A 26,661-nucleotide genomic window follows, 5' to 3' on the forward strand; every position below is an offset into this window, starting at 1 on the left:
TTTTACATAGTATCAATATAAAAAAAATGATTGATTTTGTAATAATGACAATTGTAAAAAACAAATTATGATTCTATAAAAGTAAAACCAAACAGTACCTTATTTGGTAGTAAACTGGCAAAGTTCCATCTCATCATAAAGCTTTGGTACTGGGGATGTTCTCTCAGTAGTTTTTTATCGCACCGACTCTCTAGTTTGTTCAGAAATTGTAAGGTGTCACTGTAGCACTGGAACAACAACAGTTATATATTTAACTTGTTTCATCGGGTTTAGTTTATTCAAATTTGTTGTTAAAACAGTATCAGGTGGGTTTCTTATTATTAAAAGTAAATCTCTAACATCATGTGGATAAAAAGTCTAAGGAAAAATAAGATATTTGAGTTATAGATGTTAAACTCTGCAATCACTGTGGTACAAAATTTTTATAAATGCTTTATAATATGAAAGCTTTATTTTACATTTTTACTTTTTACTAAGATAAATATATTTGCCTTCCTGGCAGCTATTATGTTGTGATTCTGAGTCAGTTTTGGAAGTAAATAGTGATAGAATGTTATTTTAACATTATCTTCTTATTCAATTATATAATTTATAACCTTATTTATCAAATTATTTTATTTTACCTAAATAATACATTGCGTTCCCCATGCTCAACCAATTCTTTATGTCCAGGACCATATGTATAAATTTGATACACGGTTTGAGTTTAGTCAAATTTTGCTGTCTTCTAATGAAATAAAAGGAGTTTTCTCTTATATTGTTCATAAAAAACCATAATGGCCTGTAGTGATTTTTTTAACCAAAATTCAGGGGCTGCACTGCTAACACAGCTGTATGTGTAGTGAGTCACAGAATACTGAGCCCATCAAGATGGCAATCATAGCTCCACTCCTGCTCACACCATAAGTTATTTTTATGTTACTGTTTGATAAATATTACTGTTCTGAATCATCTTACCATGAAGAAATGATCGGGGTTACCAGGAGCATAGATGGAAGTCAAATTTAATTCAAGACGTTCTTCCACCTCTGGCCAGTAGCTATTTACCACAAAGTCAAACCCATTGATTTTACATCGCCTGCAACATACAACTATCAATTAATACTAGTTGATACAATCAAACATTAAGATATTACATGAATGAAAATATATAATTATTTGAATAAAATCTACTAGAAAAGCTGTCAATTAGAAATAGTTTTTACTTTCTAACTTATTTTCTTAATTTAAGTATATCTATTGTTTTTTAATTAATTTGTATAGTATAAATAATACTCTGAAACACAAATACACAATATATACACACATAAAACTTACTTGTCTGAAAGTTGTGTAGCTATACGTAATACTTTCATTTCATCGTCAATGAATGCTATCAATGAGTTATACAGTCCAGAAAGGCCTCTGGGATTACTCGCCAGTGCTTCTTCATGTATCAGTGTCCTCATTGCTGGAGATACTTTCTCTCTGCGATAAGACCGCTCGGCCTGAGAGCTCATTCCCAAAGACAAGTAAATTCCGAGAATTCTACACAACTGATCCTCTTTGTCCTTATTTTGACATTCAACAAACTGTGTATCCAGAAATTTGTAAAGGTTTCTGCCAATTTCTTCCAAAATTCTACAACAAAAAGAACTATTTCAAGTGACCCCTTTCAAATATTTATATAATTCAAAACGTGAAACAATTTATCTTCTAGGTTGACTATCTTATATGATTGAAAATTATAATTTATTCCATGATAGAGGAAATACTCTGAGACGGTTTTAACATTTTTTTTAGTGCTATAAACTATAAAAGTTTAACTTTTCATTTCCATAATAGGAACCAAATAGCTATTTTTATGTAATTTTGTGATTTTTAATTTCTTAGGAGGAGGCACCATGAAGGGTAAACAACATTATTAAGGTAATTCTGGCAGTGAATTTTATCAATAAAATGGTCATCATGGAGAATTAACACCAAGTACTTCACACATGACAGGATCTTCTATTGTGCTACAATCGGACGGAGTACATATATCATGTCACAGTTCTGGTGTGCTCCCATTTTTGCTCAGCAGATTGTATCTTTGCTGTCCATACACAAACTAATATATAAGACAAATTTAATTTTGTAAATTCTATTATCAGACAAAACTAATAATTCAATAGAAAATGTGACCTATGTACAAGATCACATTCCCTCCCAGTCTGTTCTTGCACACTGACAACTCCTTAGCAATTGGTACCCTGGTATTATATAGTAGTCTAAAAAATTTGGAATGGGACCAGGTCTAACAAGGTACCCTTTTTAAGATTTCAAATGTAGAGTATTATTATGTAAGCCAAGGTATTTTGTGTTTAATATTTATAAAAACTGGCTCAAAGATATAAATTTTATTTTATAGATTTGAATCATTATTTCAAGCACATATATAGCCAATTTCAAATAGTAAATTAACACTAGAAAACCATTTAAGGCACTACAATTCATATAACTGCATTCCCTTATTTTCATAGTACTACAAAACTGCACACATGTGAATTGTTTGAGAAAAATATTTATTATTACTCTATATGTATTTTTAACCTTTTCTGGACCAAAACAATTACAATTAAATTCTCTTTCTTTGTTGTTAAATTGATGCATAGTTTTTTTTTACAATTCTCGCATTTTTTCTACCATACAAAACATAATAGTAAAAAAATGTATTACAGGAGATGAGATAATATGATAGTGTTTTGGTTGGCTACAATACTACCAAATTATATAAAAAAATGTACTAAGAAGTCAATTCAGCCAAAAACAAACAAATCAACTTTCAGACATACAAGACGTTTAAAATAGCATGACAAATATTATTTCCACTTGGTAGATTGTTTAATAGAACAAATACATGTAAAAAGTACTCTTGAATTTTGGCTCATTGTTGTAAGGAAGTCAAGAAAAAACTTTCTTCCAGATAACACAAAATATTTTTAAGCAGTTTTTTAGTTTCAAATTTTAGCAACAAAATCCAGTGTTTCCAGTACCTCTTCCCTCTGTCACCTGTTTCAAGGCGTAATTGACAGCATACTGGCTTTGCAGACAACCCTGCCTCTGTAATGTTTCATTAATTCCACATGTGGATTTATTCTAACTGTTACCATCATTAAATACTGTCATCTACCTCTTTAATGTTTCATTAATTCCACATGTGGATTTATTCTAACTGTTACCATCATTAAATACTGTCATCTACCTCTGTAATGTTTCATTAATTCCACATGTGGATTTATTCTAACTATTACCATCATTAAATACTGTCATCAATTCATTTTCGTGTATTTATTCTTTCAGAATATATTCCATTTACATAAAAATGTATATATATATATATATATATGTATATATTTATTTATTTATTTATAGAGAATTTACCTGTATTTATGTACAACTATACTAAATACTATATATATATATAGATCAAATAAAAATTAGCGATTGTCTATTTACCGCTGAGCAGCTAACATCCATGCATAGAACCAGCAGACACGCTGGTGTTGACATAGAAAATACAAACTTCAACTAAAATATTAAATCACGTTATTTTGTTATTATATGTCTATAAATAATTTTGATAAACAAAGAACTATAAAAATACGTTTTAAGCAATTGGTAATTTACTACTGCCGATCAGTTGTCCACGAATAGACACAGCAGACTATCGACGTGTCAAAATAAAAATAAAAAGTACTAATTATAATTTAAATATTATTTGTTAAACTATAGTAATTTGTTAATTTGGTTATCTATCTACATGTTTTCATATAGAAAGCACAAAAAATGTTGGCCGGCCAATATATGAAGAATGCATCAGAAATTTATCTGCTACAGAAATTACTGAAGTGCAGTTAATTCACGATCTGTAGAATAAGTAGACAACAGTACAGAACAGAATTTTCAATAGATTCCACTAGAATACGAGTATAATTTATTAATGTTGCCAATTACTGGCTCTTAAATATTATTATATATTGTACTTGCCCTTTAATTTGAATAAAATTACTCCATCATGACAACAGAACTACAAGTAAATAAATACAAGAAAGGCTGTAGTTCAGTTGATCAGAGAACTGATGGAATTTCTACCAGCCTTCATCCAGCTAATGCTGCAGTGATGATGAAAAATGTGTGGTAAATTTGTCTAGATGGCTGTCTACAGACTGGCGATGATATTAAGCTGCATTAAGTAAAGAGAATTTGTGCAACTACTGTCGCGTAATGTGAGCAAGATAGCAATTTTACTAGTGAGAACTACTTGACGTGGATGTATCGTTGGTTGTTGCGGGAGTCAATATGAAGACTGTCCAACAGATGATAATATTCACCAAACTGAACTCTAAGCCTGTTTATAGGGTGAACATTGTATCCGGCTTATTCTCGGTCCATTAAACTCCTGGCTTATTCCCGGTTGGGTGGCTATCCTGTTTACTATCAATTCTATTTTGCTACAAACAAAAATAACTGAGTAATAGAGATTTTACTTAGCCTCATCCCTCAATTAAAACACATTATTCGCATTATTAATTTTGTTTAACTGTTGGTTAATAAACCACTAACTATTACATTTAACAACTGAAATTACTTACTCTCTTATTGTTGTCATTTTGGACCTGCTATAAAATTAGTATGGATGGATTACATGTTATTTTGTTGAATTATTCTATAGTTTTTTTGTATAGTTATATTATTACAAAATACCACTTATTAAGTACAATATGAATATCCATGTTGCTGTAACTGCCAACAATGGCATATCGAACAAACTAAAAAATTAATACAATTTAAAACTACACTTAAAACAATTTGGTAATTGTTCAATAATTTGTGTATCTGTAGGTGGTAGTCAATAGTCAATAGTCAATAGTCAAACGTCTTTATTCGTGAATCATGTACATTGGTGGTACAGTGAATAGTGTCAAAATAAAATATAAACCTAAAACAACAAATAAATACATACTACATACAGAAATGTTGTGTAACTACAGCTAACTATGGGAGGTGGAAAACTCATCTAATGAATAAACTGCTAAATTTATTATATATTCTTTGAGCATTTTCTTAAATTTTGACCAATCATTCTCTTTTTTAATATTTTCAGGAACACATTTTAAAAATGTGTTACCTGCATATGAGGGCTTTTTTCTCGAAAAATTTTTAACCTGTGAGGCTGAACTATCTCATTTCTCCTTCTAAAATTATAAGAGTGGGATAATGGTAGTGATTTTGCCTCTAGTTCTTGTTTTTTGGCAATAAGAATTGTTTCAAATATATATTGACCAAAAACTGTAAAAATTTTTAATTTTTTAAAATGTTCTCTGGGCTGAATCATCACGTTTCAGCTTAAGCATAATTCTAATGGCCCTTTTTTGTTGCTTCAAAATGTTATCCATATTTAATTTTTTTGTTGATCCATATAACGCTATACCGAATAAAAGGTGGGAGTGAACATGGGCAAAATATATACTTTTTAAGGTTTCCAAATTACAATAAAAGGACATTTTTGATAATGCAAAGATTCCGGAATTAATTTTAATTAAAATTTTCTGTACATGTTCATCCCAATTTAAATTCTCATCAACTGTTAAACCTAAAAAGTTAATTTGATTTTCCTTTTCAATGTTAAATGAGTTATAAGTTATTATTGGTTTCTGTTGTGATTTTGTTCCGTGTTGTTTTAAAATTTATAAATTTGGTTTTCTGTGAATTTAACAAGTTGTGATTGTGAAAATAGTTTTCCAATATTATTCAATTCCACAAATGTTAAGATTTATGTTTCTTCTGGAGAATTAGATGACATGATCAAATTAGAATCATCAGCATAAAGACATAGTTTTGAATTTTGCCTATAGGTTAAGGTATCTTCTATACCCCTAAGATAACACAAAAAAAAGCAGAGGCCCTAAGATTGAACCTTGGGGACACCCCAAACTTAATCGCTCACAAACGATCTTCCATTCCGGAATCCATTGCTGATTATCATCTAAAATATTAAATTTTTTCCAAAAATTCAGCTAATTGTAAATGGACTGATTTTTCATATACTTTAGAAATTGAAGGGAGAACAGATACTGGGCGATAGTTTGATATATTTTCAGGGTCATTTTTTTATGTAAAGGGATTATTTTTGCCTGTTTTAATTTGTTTTGGAAAAATGCCTGATACAAATGAAGAATTTATTAGGTGACACAAAATTTTACTGATGCTGGTTTTCACAGCTTTTATTACCGTCACAGGAATTTCATCATGCCCACTGGAGTGTTTATTTTTTAAAGATTGTATGATTTTTTTTCCACCTCCTTTTCATTAATCGGTTTCAGTTTCAAACTTTGGTTTTTACAAACACTGCATCAATAAAATCAGTTTCCACATCAATCTCCCCATTTTGATTATTACTATTTACATTCAAATCTGTAACAATTGTACTAAAATGAACTATTTCTGAATATTGTTTTAAAATTGTATTTTTAAATGGTTTCCCTTCATTTTCCCCAAACTTCAGAGTTAATTATACTCCAGACAGTTTTTTGAATGTTGTCGGAGTTTTCAATTTTTTGTTGTTGAAATATTTGTTTTTAGCTTTATTTAATTCTTTTTTGTAAATAGTCTTTTCCTGATCTAAATATGTTTTTAAACTATTACTTCTTTTATTTCGATATTCCTTTGATAATTGGATAATATGTTTTTGTTTATCTTTTAAAACTTTAGGAATCCATGTACATTTTTTATTTCTTTTTGTTACTAATATTTTGGGAAAAGCCTGATCAAAATAGAAAACGGAAAATTTTGAAAAAACCGTCATATTTTGTTTCTACTCTAGAGTTGTAGACATCGGACCACGATTCTTTAGAAAGTAATTGTGAAAAAAGATTAATGTTTTCAGGTGAGAATTTTGCGTACTACTTTTTTTATTGGCAAATTTACAGTTTTCACTGCATGTTTACACTTTAAATTTAGTAGCTGACCATCATGATCAGATACAAAAAGTAATTAGGCCTTCTACATGTAAGTTAGATAATTTTATATTTTTAATCAAAAAGTTATCTATTGCTGTCTCTGAGTTTTCTGTAACTCTTGTTGGGAAGTTGACAAGGTACCTCATATTATGACTTTTTAACATCTGTTTCAATAATCTATGTTTGCTATCTAACACTAAAACATCAATATTCAGATCACCTGCTACGATAATTTTATCATATTTTTTACAAAAATAAACAATTAAAATACTTAACCTATCAAAAAAAATATTTACATCTGATTTAGGTGACCTGTAAATACCAATAATAAGATATTTTTCCTTATTTATACTCCAAGTACAGGCACAAAATTCAAATTGCAACTCCTCAAGTAAAACATTACATAATCCATCTGGCACAGTGACCCCTCTCAACTCAAAACCCTTCTCTGCCAGAATAATAACTCCACCTTTAGTTTTCAATTTTCTAGAGAAACAAGATTTTGTTAAATAAGAATCTATATTAAGCCGTTTTATTTTCTTCTGCTTTCATGTCATGTTCTGTCAATACAACTATTTGGGGATTTGTTTTCGTCTAAAATTGCCTGTAATGAATTTAATCTAGAAGGGAGATGTTGAATGTTTTGGTGGAAAATTTTGACTAAATTATGTTGTGTTTTTATTTTATTGGTGTAGTGGTTTGGAGAATTAAGTTTAAAGTTGAGAAGGATGACCGGGCCGCACCAAAGCTGGATATCATTGTTTCCAACCCAGCACTGACTCCACCACACTCACCATTACTCTGCTTTACCACTTCACTGTATGAGAGGTCACCAGGTGCCACAGTAACTTGCCCACTTTGTCTTGATGTCTGCGCTGTGAGTTGACCAGCCGCTCTCGCCGCCGCCATGGCTGATGGAGTTAAGTGATCCGCAGCTGGAGCAGCCGCACTCTGACTTGACTTCTTTGATGTTTCCTGGATATCTGCCGGAGACTGAGACTCCTCCACAGTTGCTGTAGGGAAGTGTGACATTTGAGCGTCTAATTGGTATGGTTCAGGATCAATGTCATCCGCTTCAAGATCGTCATTTACTTTGGCTGGTTTTGCAAACATTCCCTTATTATCGTGTTGATATTGCTCTATAACTTCTGCCATATGAGCTTCAGTTCTTTGTATTGGTGCAGTTTTGTTTTTTGTCTTCAAATCTGGGAATTTGGCCTCCTTCTTCATTAATGAATTTTCATTTAATGGAAATATTTTTGCCAAAGTGTCTCTTATACAATACCCTAGTTTTTTTTTACCTGTTCGATTTTAAGTGCAGTCCACGTTTGCTAAAGTGGAAATATTTAAACTTGTAAACATCCAAATCAATAAAATGCATGTTTTTAATCCTATTTGTCAATTCTCCGATATAACTGTTAACTTGATCGATTTCAAGATGCACTGGGTCCATGATATCGGCGCCAAACCTCCTTGGAACAGAAGTAATGAGTACAGTTTTATTTTCACTCAGCACTACTAGATTTTTTTCCAGCAATGTGAATACAGATTTAAAGCCACTGCAAAACGAATCATTTGTCCCTCCCATTATAACGATAACCTCATCAGATGCTTGCTTAGCTGAATCAACTACATTTAATAAGCGGGCATTAGGGTAAACAAACCCAACTGCTTCGATTTCCCCCACTTTACAACTCTCTTCAATGAACTTCTGTACATATCTTCCTTGACTGTCTGCGAACAGTGAAAGCTTAACCTTTTTACTTAAACATGGTTCTGTTTCTTTCTTCTTCGTATTAGCTTTGTTTCCTGCTTTAGATATTTTATTATCATATTTGATTCCTTTTGTTTTGCACTGTACCTCGTTTTCCTCCAAAACTTGAAATCTGTTTGAAGTGGTGACAGTTTCTTCTTTTTCCCTTATGCTTTCCGGTGTTGACTTTGCTTTTCTATTTGGTTGCTGTACCTTCCATACAGATACATTATCATCATTAAGTTGAACTTCCCTAACATAATGGTCATCATCAGGTGATGGAGGTATTTTTATCATCATTTGAGAAACAGTATAGGAATCCACATCAAGAGTAGGGTTAAAGTACATCAGGGCCAATTGTGCCCGTTTTCCCGATCCAAAGTGTTTTTTTTTTATATCTGTAAATGATAGTTGTAAAGAGTCAAAGGATTCTTTTTCCTTTTTGATTTTTTGTACAATTATTTCGGTAAACAGGAGCAAGTAGATCCCGCAGTCAAAACCATTACTTTGCTGAGGAACGTTTTACCGGAGTGATTTTACATTTAACATTTTTGTTTAGGAATGTTTGTAAAGCAGAGCTTATCTTTACTGCGTGATCAAAGTTTTTAAGACCCAATGAGTCATAGTACAAAAATTCTTCCATTTCAGCCACGTAAAGTAAAAGACTCCAGTGTGAGCCGGAACCTCCAGGCTTATCCACCGCAGGAGAATCATTCACTGGAATGACTATATGAGTTTTACCCTGCAACTCTACCTTATCTAACACATGTTCAAAATCTGATAAACATTTAATCGCTTGAGAAATTATTGGGTTCATTAGTAGAATTTTTGTGTTGTCAATTACTTTTGCAGCTAATACTTGGTAATAAAACTGTATGGATTCATCAGTTAGCCACTCATTTCCCAATATTTCCAGACTAATTTGAGTTCTTTCAGGTAACTTGTTCTGCTGTTGTGTATCATGTGTTGTAGAAACATCTTTTTTATCCAAGTTTATTAGGGGCTGTTTTGTCAGCAACCATCGACTCATTAATGCTCAAGGATTGAGAAACTTCTCTACAAACCTTTGTGTTCAGTGGAGTGCTTGTAGTATGAGTAAATTCCTGTAGACTTTTAGAACTATCTGTCAATTAATTAACCTCTGTTTTTTAATATATTACTGTTGGTTGTGTCGTTAAAACTTATATTCATATTTTTTTCTGCCTCCTTCATTGCTTCATTGAATTTAAGATTTCTCGCCCTATGTTTTCCATAAAGTGATTTGTTCTCTTGAAATGAAGAAATATCCACTTCCTTAACTACACCAACTTCATTTGTGCCATAGAAATTTACAGTGTATTTTTTATATTTTTTGAACAATCTACACCAATAATTGCCGCTGGCCAGTGTGGATACCCTTTAACTTTTGCAAAAAACGGTGTGTCACCATGATTGAATTTGTTTTTTATTTGGCTCATAATTAATAATAAAACTCAAATACACAATATCCAGTCAATTATATACAAATAAAGGTTAGTAGGGATTACAGCAATGCAATATAAAAAATAGCAGTAAGCTGAAGTCTAGATAATAAAATAAATATTTACAATTTAAAAACAACTTGGAAAGAATAGTAGAGTAAAATAAAGTATTTTATTTTATTTCTTTCTTCCAGTCAGGTGTATTAGTTCATTAATTGAGTGCAGAAAGATAAGCAAACCAGACCAGATCAGGTGAATGGATGACTCATCCATTAAGGCTCTGATGTTATCAGCTGTGACCTTGCTCCAAACTTCCTGGTTATCTTGTCAGCCAGTCTTATCTTGTGGGAATTTCCAATAAATCACGATCTTGATTTAAATAGTTAAAACTCACACATCCTTTCATCACTAATTCGTTTCTGGTATGTAAAACTTTTCTCTCTGACAATTCATTATCAATTTAACATTATTTAAACCACTTGAATTTTAACTTTTCTTTAGAGCCAATTCACTAGTAATGTACACTATCCACCATTTTCAAAGTGTTAAAGTCTATAGTAAAAGTTAAGTACTAAGTTAAGTACTAAAGTAAAGTCTATAGTCTATAGTAAAAGATAACCCTAATGTTTATATAATTTTTAATAATATTATTATAAGTAGAATTCATAAAATAAAACTGTGCTTCAATGTTCTAATATTCTAAATAAAATATTAATGAAAGTGAAATTAAAGATGTGAAATATTATCTCCTATAGACTTTCTTGTTCAGTTCTTATTTTACCATACAACATTGGATCTACCAAAACAAAAATCTTAACAAAAAATATTTATCAAGCTTTTAGTTAGCTACATTATTATGACCAGCAAAGTAAGTGATAGTTGGTAAAGCTGTAAACATTAAAACAGTGTACTTACCTGGTTATCAGTTTTTTGATAGGTAGGTAGAACATCTTGACACATGAAACTGCAGCTGATTGTATTCCATGGCTGCTCTCTCGAGCTGCAGACAGTTCAGAGTGAAATCCTTTTCCCTGCTCATCTCAGTTATCAAGCAATTTAGTTTCTTCAAGGAACAGTGAACCCTGTTTAAACTTTTAAGGCTACGTTTCTTTTCTTGGATCTTTTTTCGCCTTAAAAGCTGAGCAGAGACTTCATTTTAAGGCATCTTCAATATTATTTTGTACCACCTAAAAGCAATAGGAAATGTAACAATTAAGAATGTATATTTTAATTTAGACATTAATGTTTGTTGTATGGGGATTGTATGGAAAGTAACTTCAATTTGATAGAGTATGAGAAATAGCATGAGTAGCAAAATGGTCGCTGTATTAATGCTTATAAGCCAATTATGGTGCAGTGGAGAAAATGTGCTATTTGTTAAAACAGCCTGATAAAATTTAAAAATGCAATTTAAAATCCTAGTAACTTAAATGTAAAGTATGTTCAGTAAAATAGCCAAAACCCAAAAACTTCAAATCTGTTGAGAATTATTGGGGATTTGAGGTGTATATGAACCAAATTTTGATTGATATTTTGTTCAACAGTGGTGTTATATATTAAGACGTGGATTATTTACTGAGTACAGAAACTGCTCTTTTACTATTATTCAACTTCGAAAGGGATCTCCATCAGTGCCAACAACCTCTCATGATTTTTTTTTCATTAGTCAGAAGAGAGAAACTGCAAGTTCACTACATAATTGAAGCTTCCGAAGGGATTTGATCTGCAGCAGAGCCAACAATCTTTCATGTTTTCATCTTTTTTATCAGTCAGACATGTATCGGGCTAATAGTTTGGCAGATCAACAAAAAGTTCAGCGTATAAGAATCAGCGTTTTTAAAACCCTCAAAATACTTAATAAAGGTGGTAGTAACCTTATAATCTAGTAAGATTATTTCTAAAAATTTGACATTTGATTTAAACCTTCTAATCATTTTATGACAGTTAAATTTGTGGGAGCCATATATGAGTGTTTGAATATGAGTCACTCCAACAATGGTAAAAAACAACTATTTATAAATAAAATAATGTACGTAATATTCTTTAGGAGCAATGGACTGGTGAAGGCTCTAAAGCTGAAAGTGCAGAGGAATGTCATAGCCAATTGACAAAATCAACAATATTTACCACAAGTTTTTTCAAGAGACTCTAATGCTGCCACAGCAATACCTCATCTCGCTCTGTTGCACAAATCTTAGAAATTTGTAAGAATAGTATTTATAGTAATAGTATTTAGTAAAAAAATGATGTCTTTATTGCCTGATCTTGCTATGAATGACTACTAGTTATTATTGAACCCAAAATAGCACTTGCACGGCCATCAATTTGCCCTTGAAATTTACATTCGAATTGAATATTTTGATTAAATCCATAAATTTAGTGGTTGAATGCTTTCATCAAATGTGAAATTCGACTTTAACAGTGCACTGAGATTACATTGAACAAATGTGAAATATCATATATGTGAAAACCTATTCTCATATCTCAAAATTTTTGTGACGACTCTGAACACAGCCAGGTTCTAGCAATTGATATAAGACATTACCAAAACAATGATTTTAGAGTCATTTTCTCCTCTTCGTGGAGAAGAACTCGTCGTATGAGTCCAATCAGAGTCACCTAAATAATGCTGGGCCAGACAAAAAAAAATTAAGTTTTTGATTTGAATCCTGAACACAAATTCAATAATTAGAGTTATGTGGGAACCCATATATTTTCTGAAAACATCAAATTATCTTATATTATAAGTTAACTATTTCACTGTTAAATTCTTAACCTTATTAAGTTACAGCTTCTTCATTAAAGAAGTAAGGAAGAGCGAAGTGTATATTTTGGCTTATGTGCATTTCACAAGAAACTTCCTAAGCTTGAAATTAGGTATACCATGGAGAGTAAATAAATAAATAAATAAATGTTTTATTGCGAGAATATAGTACATGTTGTGACAATCAGAAAACAAATAAGCTAAAACTTTCCACTCATTCTTGTATCAGTTTCATTCAAACATATAGTTTTGACATTAACTCTCTCCCAGTCATTTGAATTGTTCCACCCTTTCTCCAGTCAATAAACCAATTGTTAGGTCTCCCAATTATGTGCCATGAACTCGTCTGTACTGTAAAATGTGTTAGATAGGTGCGAGTTCTCTGGGCGTAAGCCAAAATTAGGCCTAGCCCAAATTTTAAAGCGATAAGCGGTTTCCAGGCTAGAATCCTAACAGTACAGGAGGTTTTTAGTGGGTATTCTACGTAAGTAGGAGTCCCACACTACAGGCTTGCCACCTGTGTGCACAAAAGCATTTTCCTGCCTCTCCCTAAAAAAAAAAACTGTAAAATGTGTGTACGGTCAGTGTTGTTTTTAGATGAGTCTTAAATGCTTTCAGCGTTGGGGCACTTTTAATTGAGCTTGGCAGTTTGTTGAAAAATTGAACTCCTGTCTGAGAAGGCAGTTGTTTCATGAACTACCGTTCTGTCTAACAGATTGGTAGTCGTCCCTGCCTCTCGTTGCATAAGGGTGGATGTCATTATGGTTTCGCATTTAGACTTGAAAAAACATGCAAGTTTCCAAGATGCAGAGGCAAGGAAATGTCAACAGTTTCAGGTTTTTGAAAGCTGGTCTGCACGACTCTCTCCATTGCAGTTTTGCAATATTTCGGACTGCTTTTTTTTTTTAAAGATGAAAAGTAGTCACATTGTTAAAAGTATGAGTATATAGTTAAAGAAAAAGCAGATTCAAATCCTGCCCTACTGATTCACTTTTTATCATTACTGATTATCTTATTCTGTTCCCATTCTTTTCCTTAGTTGATTTTTTTTGTTTAATTTCCAATGTAGATGTGAGGTCTTTGCAAAATAAGCTTAATAAGGCTTCAAAGGAAATTAACCTAACCTTTTTCATAAAAAAGATTTAAAAAAGCTTTTGATTGATTATACATTTAAAATAAAAATCGCCCAATAAAATTAACACAAAATTTATGTATACTGTGCAAACAAATATATAACAAATTATTATCAAACAATATAACTCTTTTTTAATCGAATTGAAAATAACAAAAATAAAAATTTTAGTGCATGTGTTTGAGCACACATCTGTGACTCCATGAATTACCTTCAAGCGCAGCAATTAAATTACGACAGAAGATTTCACTAACATAAGATGTACTACTGTACAGTATCATCATAGAAATTGATATAATATTAATCTAAAAATACAGTAAAAGCTGAAGTGATTGTAGGTCTACCACCTCCACTGAGATAACAACATGCTCGATTTTAAAAAGTACAGCTTTATAAATTTTATGCAAAAGCTAATGCAGAACAAAAACCAATGATCTGTTGGTTTTTGTTCTGCATTAGCAAAATCAACAAAAACCATGTGTTGAAAATGTTTATAGTGAAGGTAATTTATTCTATTAAGATGCTTCTGCAGGTGTAGTAAAAACGTTAATTCGGATGACATTTTTGGTCAAACTTGAGAGCATAAATTTAGTTGCTCTTCCAAACCATATACAGGAATTAAGGTGAGTTCAATCAAAGGACACGCTTTTCATAATCAATTCAAATTGCCAAGTACTATTCAAGGAGGCTCTGTTTCTGTAGTGTAACTCTTGTGTTACACATAACTTGTTGCATGAACATAATTCAGAGGTTGTCATGATACTATTTTCAGCAATATAATTGATGGATTGGTTTGAGATTTGACAATGAATCCTGATTTGAGAAAGTTGTTAAATCATTACTGGAAAGTTAGTTCTGCTCTCAGGTTCTTTGACAGAAACTACCTGTTGTCTCACATACAGAGTGTGCTGTAAATCTTTAACTTCATGCAAACAATCAGATGTGGCCAATGAACAAAACAGAATTCAGATCAAACACTTGTCAAATTTAGAGGAGAGGAATTTGCAAAATGCTTGTTAAAAGTTGATGAACAGTTTTTTGTACCGTCTTAAGGTTATTTGTTTGTAACAATTAAGTGTCCTTGCAATATCAGCACCAACACTCTGAGGATTATATGAAGCAAAAGTGTCACAATCATCATCAACTTACAAGTAACTCTTCTTTCAGTTGACCAAGTGGCAGTTGTATACTAGTGATAGCTTTATCTAGGCCAATAAGATTGCTGGATAAGTTTTACAAAGTCAGCATAGTCTTTATTTATCAATTCTATCATAGCTGAGCGGAGGGTCTTCAGGTAAACTCCCAAATCATCACGCATTGTCTCCAAATTGGCCATATTGCGGTGTTCTTGTAAGAACTGATCCACAGAAAATGAATCCTGAAACATAAAGTATCAGCTGTTATATATAATACGTTTATTAACAGTTAATCATACTTTTAAAGACTTTTACAATCTGAATAAAACAAATCTAATTGGCAGATTTTTAACTTAGCTAGTTATTTATCATATTTACAACAACCAAGGATATTAATTTGTAATGGCGAGATCCCAGTATTTATTTAACCAAATGTTATGCTGTAGATGTTCTACTTAAGATCTCAAGATTTAAATTTCCTAAATCTACCTAACATATCAACCATATTGTCAGAGGATAAAAGATTTTTTAACATTTTGTTAATCTTACAAAAATTTTATCTTCCCCTAACCAAACCATTATTCGTCCCTTTTTATTTAAAATGATGAGTCATTCTACTAAGGCAGAGTTCATATTGGATTTTTCTGTCTTTCAGAGTTGTCTTTAGTGTGTGCAGTCAGAGTTGTCTTTAGTGTGTGCAGTCAGAGTTGTCTTTAGTGTGTGCAGTCAGAGTTGTCTTTAGTGTGGTGCAGTCAGAGTTGTTCTTTAGTGTGTGCAGTCAGAGTTGTCTTTAGTGTGTGCAGTCAGAGTTGTCTTTAGTGTGTGCAGTCAGAGTTGTCTTTAGTGTGTGCAGTCAGAGTTGTCTTTCGTGTGTGCAGTCAGAGATGTCTTTAGTGTGTGCAGTCAGAGTTGTCTTTAGTGTGTGCAGTCAGAGTTGTCTTTAGTGTGTGCAGTCAGAGTTGTCTTTCGTGTGTGCAGTCAGAGATGTCTTTAGTGTGTGCAGTCAGAGTTGTCTTTAGTGTGTGCAGTCAGAGTTGTCTTTAGTGTGTGCAGTCAGAGTTGTCTTTAGTGTGTGCAGTCAGAGTTGTCTTTCGTGTGTGCAGTCAGAGATGTCTTTAGTGTGTGCAGTCAGAGTTGTCTTTAGTGTGTGCAGTCAGAGTTGTCTTTAGTGTGTGCAGTCAGAGTTGTCTTTAGTGTGTGCAGTCAGAGTTGTCTTTAGTGTGTGCAGTCAGAGTTGTCTTTAGTGTGTGCAGTCAGAGTTGTCTTTAGTGTGTGCAGTCAGAGTTGTCTTTAGTGTGTGCAGTCAGAGTTGTCTTTAGTGTGTGCAGTCAGAGTTGTCTTTAGTGTGTGCAGTCAGAGTTGTCTTTAGTGTGTGCAGTCAGAGTTGTCTTTAGTGTGTGCAGTCAGAGTTGTCTTTAGTGTGTGCAGTCAGAGTTGTCTTTCGTGTGTGCAGTCAGAGATGTCTTTAGTGTGTGCAGTCAGAGTTGTCTTTAGTGTGTGCAGTCAGAGTTGTCTTTAGTGTGTGCAGTCAGAGTTGTCTTTAGTGTGTGCAGTCAGAGTTGTCTTTAGTGTGTGCAGTCAGAGTTGTCTTTAGTGTGTGCAGTCAGAGTTGTCTTTAGTGTGTGCAGTCAGAGTTGTCTTTAGTGTGTGCAGTCAGAGTTGTCTTTAGTGTGTGCAGTCAGAGTTGTCTTTAGTGTGTGCAGTCAGAGTTGTCTTTAGTGTGTGCAGTCAGAGTTGTCTTTAGTGTGTGCAGACATCTTATTTAGTGCAGTAACTTGGTTGGAACATGCTCTAGTCACCCTGGACTCTCTCAGGTATATGCTTGAGTTTTCTTTTACATACAATGTGTTCTGTTGTTGACCATGACTTGGATAGGTTTATCACCACATCTATATTATTAACCTTTGGAACACTAAAGTAAGAGCCACAAAAGAGTGCAGTTGGCGGTAATACATAATAAAATGGACAGGCCCGCACAACATTACCACAAAACACATCAACTGCCACCCGACAAGAAGTGCTGTGGTTTTAGCGAAGAAGAAGTTTGACAACGTCGCTCATTAGCTGCTCCAAGGTCACGTGTCAAATAGGCTCCTCCATCAACTGCACTTTCTGGTGATTCCTAATGTAGATAGCTTATACATTTCTTTGTTTCTTCCAAGTGTGCAATTAGTTAAAACAAAATTAATGTTAATTTTCTTAATTTTTTATTTGAATTAAGATTTCTGAAGTTAGTATATGAAGTAAAAAAAATAAAACTGCTTTTTTCACTGTCATATTTTGTACAAATAAAAATGTTGGCTATAAATGAAATAAAACAATACTAACACAAAACTTTCCACTCCATTGAAAACAGAAAAAACAATCATAATTTTAAAGCAACACAACTGAAGTCCCATTTAAAGTCATCCTATAACTGTAAGCAATCATATAACACGGAATTCTAGATCGGAATCAAAGCTTGCAGATCCCAAGAATTGCTTCGTTATCCTCTCTACATGGAAAACAAATTTCAAACACACATGCATACAAAAACTAAATGGCGTTAAGATTACTACGACAACCAGTTTTGACGTGATAACAGGCGGCAGAGCGCAGTTGTCTAGTGTTCAGTTAACGCATTTTATCACTAATTTTACAGACTATAGTAGACCTACATGATGAGGGACATAAACTTTGATTGCAACATTTACTGTCATATGTGTGTAGAGTAATTTTTACTCTGCAGGATTTCCCATAATACATGTGGGAAGGTTTAAAAGAATTCCTTGATGTTCAAATACCAATTTCAGGTAATCTATAAGTATTATCTTATATACACATTTGGTATTAACTAAAAAAATCTTATATTCTAGATATGCCCTTTTGTGGGTTTCACATACATTTGACTATAGGGCTCTGCCTCATTGGCTTCCAAAGCTCATATGTTAATCTTATGAGAGTTGTGTAAAACAGCTAATTACAAAAGCATACATTTGGCTGGAGTATAGTAAGCGGGCACCATCACAATAAAATCAGAGAACCAAATTATCGATTAGAAAATACTAAACTCTCGAATATAAAAACATTCTAATTATAGTTAATAACAATTAATTATTGCCAGCTTTTTTAATATATTGAGTAAAAATTTTGTTCCCAATTAATTCAATCGAAGTAAAATCGTTTCGTGTACATGTTATTTGAGTTAATAATGGCCACAAGTAGGTACAACAGCAATGTACGTGTGTTGTCAGACAAGTTACCTTTCAAGAGAGTAAAACGTGACAAAATGTTACATGGTTTTGTTTGTTACATTTTATAAATAAACATCGCCTAGATAGTTTTTTATTCATAATTAAATTATTACTTTTTTAGATATTAAAACAGCTGAACTATACTGTCATTTGAAATAGGCCTACTTATAAAGTAATTTGGTTTGACATTTTGGTTTTGGTAGTAGTTTAGATAATCATGTAGCCTATATTGATAATTCGATTGTGATGGTGGCTGCTTATTATAATGAAGCCATACATTTTGCTCAGCAGTGACTTCCAACCCATAAACAAACTTAATATTACCTGATTTTCTACGGTATAGTATGTATTTATAGGTATAACAAACTGATTTTATGGTAGTACAAATTTTTAACAAAATGTGTGGGTAGAGTACAAAAAGTGGATCTAGTTTTATAGTGGGTCTACTTTAATAAATGGTATTGTATAATTTATTACGTAGCCACTGTTACAATCAACCAACATTGATTAATTAATTTAATAGTTATCTTAATTCATGTGTGTACACCATAATAAACACATCTTAAGAATGTAAAACATATTAGATAAGTGATCTTTTAAAATAGAAATGTTAGTTAACATTAAAAAACTAAACAAAATAGCACTGAAAGAAAATATCTGTCTTTCATGGTTTATTTTAGTTGATTTCTTTATTATTTAAATAAGATTATTCCTATTACATATCGTAATTGTTAGTTTGATATGTTTCCTTTATTATTTATAATTTTTTGCTATAGTATATATGAAATTAACCCTTTAAATGTCATACTTATACCATTTATTTAGTTTTTTAGACAAATAATTATATTTATATTAGGCTATTCCGTAACTTCAGTTACAATGATGAAACTAAGCGATATATATACCAGGTCCGCCTATCGTACTCTGTCCAAATGTGTATTTATGTGTTATTGGCAGTGTTTAGTGAAGCATCTGCCAGTTGCAGATCACAAAAATTTAATTTCTATCTGTTTTTAAGCGTAATAACTGTTGAACGAGTTGACCTAATGCAATGAAATTTAGAATGGGATTATATCTTGGGTAGGGTACGATAAGCGGCTTTTTATATCAAAATTGGCAAACAATATTACTTAATCACAACCATCGATATAATCAATCCTTGCTGATTAATTATTTTGAACAATTCACTTAAAAAATGTACATCAACAGCTGTAAACACTTTCAAATAATACACATTTATTTATTTATTATTTCAACGGCATCCGCCAATATACAATAATTTCACAACATTTTCATGCAACTTAAATATAACATCAACAAAATAAATAACAACTAATTAAATTACAGAAAGTAATGATTATGCAGTGGAATAATAAATAAGTATTAAGATTTGTGAAATAATGTTACAATAGTGAAAAATCACAAACATCATCTCCAACTGATATTAAGGGGAAAAAAACTCTATCACTCATTACTGTTGCAGTCTCTTTTTAACACGTTCGCTGCTGCAAAACGGACAACCATACACGACGAGTGCTGAGAGCACACTGACTGGGTTTCTAAACAATGGCGCTGTGCAGTAGATCTACGTCATGCGCGCCTGGCGCGAGGCAGCCGTGCAGTAGATCTACCGCAACCGCATTGAACGTGTTAAGGTGTGGATGCTGTCATAAAACATATCACCATCGGAAGGAATGCTGTTTCCACGCCTATGAAGTCGAGCAATAGGACCGTGATAGCTGTAATTGTTTGAGTGGTGGCAGGTTGAAAACATATTCCTGGATTTGGTTCCAGCAGGCACTAAGAGGGATATCCTACTCAGAAGCTCTGGTGAATCGATCGCCCCGTTGATAAGCTTGTGCAGGAAAATAATATCAAACATTCTCCTTCTGCACTCCAGCGTAGGCAGAAGAAATTCCTGCTCAAGTGCGGGGACAGAGACCTCCCGATAGGCTGCACCTCTCCGGACTCCTTGAAGTCTGCAAAATTTGTTTTGAATACTCTGTAGTTTGTGAATATGAGATGCGTAATGAGGGGACCAAACAAGAGTACAATATTCCAGATTAGGCCGAACTAAAGCCTTATACAAGAGCAGTAGTGTCTCGCACCGAACGTCCCTCTAGACATTCGAAAAATGAATCCTAGCATTTTATTTGCCTTCAAGGATACCGCATCAATGTGTGCATCGGGTGACAAATTTGTAGTCAAACTTACTCCAAGGTCGTTCATCGAGGTCACTCGCTTGATGTCGCCGGATACAGTGTAATTGAAAGCAACAGGATTCTTCAGACGACAGAAGGTGATTGTAAGACATTTGGTTGAGTTAATGACCATCTTATTATCATCGCACCACTCAGCAATTAGGTTCAGATCACGTTGAAGATTGACAGTCATCACGAGAGTAAATTTCTTTGAATATCTTGAGGTCATCTGCGAAGAGGAGATATTCCGATGATAGGTGGCTGATGATGTCGTTGACAAACAAGTTGAAAAGAATAGGGCCAAGCTTGGACCCCTGTGGGACACCTGAGGTGGGAGGAAATTCTTCAAACAAATGGTTTCCAAGTTTGACCCTCAGCGAGCGTCCACTTAAATAGTCTTGAACCATTCTAGAGAGAGTCCGCAGAAACCATATCCTTCGAGCTTGGAAATCAGAAGTGAGTGACTAATCTTGTCAAATGCCTTGGAAAGGTCTAAATAAATGCTGTCCACTTGATGTCTTCGATTAAACGCAGAAAGAATATAGTCTGTGTAGATGACAAGGTTGGTCTGGGTGGAACGACCCTTGCAAAACCCATGTTGTTGGGGGACAATGATACTCTTTATGTCATTAGATATCAATTCCAGCACTAAACCTTCCACAACCTTAGCCAAAGCAGGCTGGATGACGACTGGCCTGAAGCTGGTGACATCAGTAGCATTTGGTGTTTTAGGAATCGGCACAACATAACTGGACTTGAGTGCTGTGGGAAAGATGCCGTCCATAAATAGTCTGTTAAGTAAATTGGTGAGAGGCTTTGAAAGCTGAACGCTACATTTCTTGAGAACTATAGGTGGGATGAGATCAGGACCATTAGGGGAGACCGGGGCACTATTGGACTGGGGCACTATTGGACAATGCCTTTTATAGCTAGAGGGAAATTTTTGTCTCCCTTCAATTTCCCATTTTGGTATGCCTGAGACGGTCACATTTCACTGTGGAAAGTTTGGTTATTGTGGCACATCTTCTTAGAAATTGAGTTCATATTTTTATGTTTTTTACCCAAAATGAAGTGATTTTGCATATTCACAAACTTATCTCTTTCCACAGTAAGTATTATCCTGAAACAATTGTGTCTATTATTTTGAAATTGTTAGTTTAACTGACTATGCAATGAATTCATTCATTTTGAGGTTATGTCACTTCCTTTCTGTAATCTTCAATTTTTATATCTTAAACCTACCTCGGGGCAGTTTTGGACAAAAGTATGGGGCACAATTGGACAAAACATTATTTTATGTTTTGTCATTGCTACATACTGTTTTTTTGTTTTTCCAGGTTAAAGATGGTTAGGAAGTATATAAAGAAAACAGACAGGGCTAATATTTCTGAAGAATCTATAGTAGCGGCATTAAATGACTATAGAAATGGTAACTACCGATCCATTAGAGAAGCTGCCGAAGCCCATGGGCTTAAAAAGTCGACCCTACATTTCAGACTCAACAAAGTAAAGCAAAAGGAAGTCAACAATGAGAATAGTCTTATAGCTAATGAGCCTAACAATGGTAATGGAGTTGATGAGCTTAACAATGAGGATCATGTCAATGAGCCTGTGGGCAATGAAAATGTAACTTTATTTCAAGAGGTTGAAGATGAGCACCAGCCAGTAAAAGAGGTTACTATAGAAGATATGGCCCCTGTTTATAACACTAAATACTCTCAAAGACAAGTATTTACACCTGAACAAGAACAAAAAATTGCAGACTATTGCATTGAAAGGTCCAGAATGAACTATGGCCTAACTTACATGATGGCCAGGGAATTAGCCTTCAAATATGCCTTGGCTTTGAATCTCGATCAACGCATACCTGCTAAATGGCGTACTACAGGCTTATCAGGAGAAGAATGGCTAAACCATTTTATGAAGAGACATCAAGGACTTTCACTTCGCCAAGCAGAAAAGACTAGTCTGTCCAGGAACACTAGCTTTAATAAACACAACGTGGGAACGTATTTTGACAACCTAGAAGCTTTGTTCGCAAAAGTAGAAGTTCCTCCGTCAAGAATTTTAAATTTAGACAAGAGTGGAATAAGTACTGTGCTGGAGGCGCCAAAAGTGATTGCAGCAAGGGGAACAAAACAGGTGGGCCAAGTCGTATCAGGAGAGAGGGGGGAAGCAAATAACTTTCTGTGCCGTCATATGCGCCGATGGGACTTACTTGCCACCAATTTACATTTTCCCCAGAAAACGCCCAAACTTTGCCTACATGATTGGGGCACCTGAAGGAAGCAAAGCTCTTTATTCTGATTCTGGTTGGATGACATCAGCTCTCTTTTTAGAGACGCTTAAACATATCCAAAAGGCCACAAAATGTTCTAAAGAAAACCCCGTGGTTTTAACCCTGGATAATCATGAGTCCCACATTGGCTTGGATGTGGTGATGTACAGCAGAGATCATGGCATCACTAGCCATCCACACACAACGCACAAAAGTCAGCCGCTGGATGTAGCAGTTTTTAGTCCGTTTAAAAGGCGCTTACGTTCTGAATTCAATCTCTGGCTATCTCAACATCATGGTCATACGATTACAATTCGAGAAATTGCTCAGCTTACTGCTAAACCATTTGTTGAATCTTTCACTGCATCTAACATCAAAAGTGGATTTCGTAAAGCTGGAATCTATCCACTCAGCCGCAGTGTGTTCACTGACAATGATTTCAAGGGTGCCAGTGTGACTGACCGTGTTATGTCATCGCAAGTAGAAGAAACCAACAACCATAATCCAGTGCCTGGTACGTCATGTGACTTTCCGTTGATGGAAAATAGCCAAAGCTCTGACGACCCACAAGGCTCACAATCATCAAACAAGCCAACTATTGACCCGAATGTACCTGGCCCATCAACGCCACAACCAGTAAATGTTAAAAGACCTACTACATTGACGCTTACTCCAGAGGATGTCATGCCTTACCCCAAATACGTTCCTAAGGGAAAGGAAAGGCGAGGCCGAAAAAAAGGTCGTTCGCGAATTCTGACTGATACTCCAGAGAAAGATGCTCTTGTAGCAGAGTTAAAAGAAAAAGAACATAAGAAAATGTTGGTGGAAAAAAGAAAACAAGAGAGGGCAGTAAAAAAGGAAAGTAAGAAGAAAAAAAACTGAGGGGGCCTGTAGAAAGCTGTATCAAGATGACTCATCTAGCAACGAAGATGGAGAGATACAAATAAAACTAGACGATGGAGGCCTTAGTCCTGAAGACTTTTCTGAGGATGAAGAAGAACTGTTTGATTACCTTCCTGATAAAAACTATGCCACAAATGACTTCATACTGACAAAGTTTGCTTCTAAGAAGGCCATCTACCACTTTATTGGCCAAATAGAGGAGCATGTGACTGATGGTTTTCAGTGTGAAATTTCTCAAAAAGAACCAAAACTCTTACAAGTTTTACTTCCCAGAAAATGTTGAAGTCAGCTTTGTCGAAACCAAAGACATCGAGTTCAAGCTGCGACAACCAGATATAATTGGTGGGACATCCAGAGCAGCAAAACTGCTTTGTTTTCAAGGAAAATTTGACTACTTTTAATTTCAAATAGTTTTTTTACGTGTGTCTTCTGTTTTTTTCAGTTATAAAGTTTGTATATATGTTTACTTAAATATAGATGATGTTTGAAACCTATAAATGAGTTATTTTTATGTCCAATTAAACCAATTTTTTAGCACTGTCCAATTGTGCCCCAATAAAAAATCATTTTGTCCAAAACTGCCCCGACGGGGCAAATTTGGACAAAATGTAGAGGTTTATAAAAAAAAAAATAATCCACATAAAAGGGTGCTTCAAATTATCTAGAAAATTTGTTGTGGGGTTCTAGAAGACCAACTAAACACAAGGCAAAAAACTAAAATTTTTTAACTAACAGTTTTCATAATTAGAAAAATGCATAAAGTGAAACATGAAATTACGTCCAATAGTGCCCCGGTCTCCCCTACCTTTGTTGACATCAAGTGACTCCAGCTCCTTCCGTACTCTTTCCTCACTTACATGGAAGCGATTTATATTGAAGTTGCTAGCAAAATGAAAGTCTAAAGTTGTGTCATCCCTGGGATTGAAAGTTGAGGCGAAGAAGCCAGGTAACATAAGGTAACATTTTAATTTTACATAAGTAACATTTGATTATTAAAAAATGGCAGTCAATTTTAGAAAACTACACAATATTGCTTTGACATACATGTTTTTCGTGGCTTCAACATGTTGGACTTCTACTGAAAAAATCTATTATTTAAAATTTGTAGGAAAGAAACAACTGTAAACTGTGAGAGGAGCAAATATGGTCGTCTTCAGTTTTCCTAATTTTGGTTATAATAATTTGTTTGATCACTGTAAATATTAAATTCATATTTAAATTTAAAACGTGTTATTGTTATTGAGGAATATAGATACTTTTATATCAATTGATAGTCTAGAATTTGAGATGCGAATATTAGATATCGATGATTACATTCTTTGATATAAAAAAACCGGGTCCGCTTATCATACCCTACGCTATATCTCTATATCAGTATTGAAAGTTGTATAAATTGGCCTATTAGAAGTCTCAGTCTCAATTTTGTTTACAAAAAGTGACTTAAGTTACATTGGTCTTGAGTAACCATTTTCAAAACTATAACAACACAGAATTAACTAATTATTAAACATAAAATTTATTTTATTTTGTGTTTAAGTTCCAATAGCTTCATAAATTTATATAGACTCAATTGTTTTTGTGGCCAGAATTGAATTGTAGTCCCGCAAATATATTCCTCAGCATTCTTGTCACCTTGACAACACAAAATTAAAATTATACCATTTATAGTATATATTTATTGTTAATGTACCATGTAAGTTAGCATTGACACTAAATTTATAAAGTCAAGGAAATACTGAACCATAACTCAGGCCTACCTTTGTGAATTCATTGCAGTTGAAACACAAATCACTTGGAGGAGATGATATAAGATTGTCCAGCAGATTTGACATTGTATTAAACAATTGTATGTTATGTCAAAAACTCAGAGACCGACACAAATTTCATTAAAATACACTACAAATTACGCCTTTTCTGAACACTAAACGAATACGACACGTCAGATAAATTTATCATGAGCGTTAACAATTATTTTAACTTGTTTAGAATTAGACAATTTGGAAATACACTCCCATTATTATTATTAGCGATTACTTGTAAACATAATATTTATTTCAATTTATTAAAAGGTAAAAAAAACTAAACAATTTTTACGACCAAAGGTTAGATTTAAGTTGACAATCTAACTTGACTTGACTCGTAGTTTTTTTTCCTAGGCTGGTGTTGATAATTCCTTTTTTTTTGTTTGCGTAAATGCATGTTGCAGTTACCTAGCCCATAGAGTATGAAAAGAAACATTTAACCATAGCCGTTTTAATGCAAAGACTCTAGTGCCTCAATTCTTTTGACTAAAGAGTGAAAATGATTGCGATTTAATGTATAAGTAAGAAAATAAATTTATATATAAAAAATGGTTAACAATATAATTCTAATAAACCTAAAGTAGCAAATAAAGTTTGATTGCATTAGTTACAAAAGAGATTAATCCTCCGTACAATAAGGTGTGCTGAGGTCCTAGGGATTATTTCAGTTTCGAGGTCCAACGGACGGCTGCGCCACGTAACTTTGTACAATCAAATATAATATACACATATAAAATAGCGTATAAAGTAACAAATACATAATATGTTTTTATTTTACATAAGGTGTCTAGAGTAGGTCAAAATGAAATACAGGGATACATAATAAGATTATTACCGCAAAGAATTAATTCAAATGTTGCGTTATTGTTGTTGTAAATTCCTTTCCCTTTAGCTTTTTTTAATAAAATAATATAAGTAATGTTACTTCTTTATCCAAATTTGGGCAGTTATTTGTGTTAAAATATTTTTAATAATTTATGGTTTATGTTGGGGAGTTTGTAATATATTCGGATGTATCT

At 33.4% G+C, this 26,661-nt stretch overlaps 1 protein-coding gene across 1 annotated transcript; it reads right to left on the reverse strand.

The window, feature by feature from the left end:
- Positions 1-25,857, reverse strand: LOC124361239 (conserved oligomeric Golgi complex subunit 2-like). Its single transcript, XM_046815283.1, is given in 10 exon segments — positions 1-122; positions 124-227; positions 958-1,078; positions 1,318-1,620; positions 7,750-7,993; positions 11,127-11,349; positions 11,351-11,380; positions 15,239-15,322; positions 15,324-15,467; positions 25,598-25,857. Coding segments are annotated over 10 exon segments (1,377 nt in total). The 5' UTR covers positions 25,673-25,857; the 3' UTR covers positions 1-73.
- Positions 25,858-26,661: the final 804 nt, after the last annotated feature.

Source organism: Homalodisca vitripennis, chromosome 4 (assembly GCF_021130785.1).
Source record: "Homalodisca vitripennis isolate AUS2020 chromosome 4, UT_GWSS_2.1, whole genome shotgun sequence".
Classification (NCBI taxonomy): domain Eukaryota; kingdom Metazoa; phylum Arthropoda; class Insecta; order Hemiptera; family Cicadellidae; genus Homalodisca; species Homalodisca vitripennis.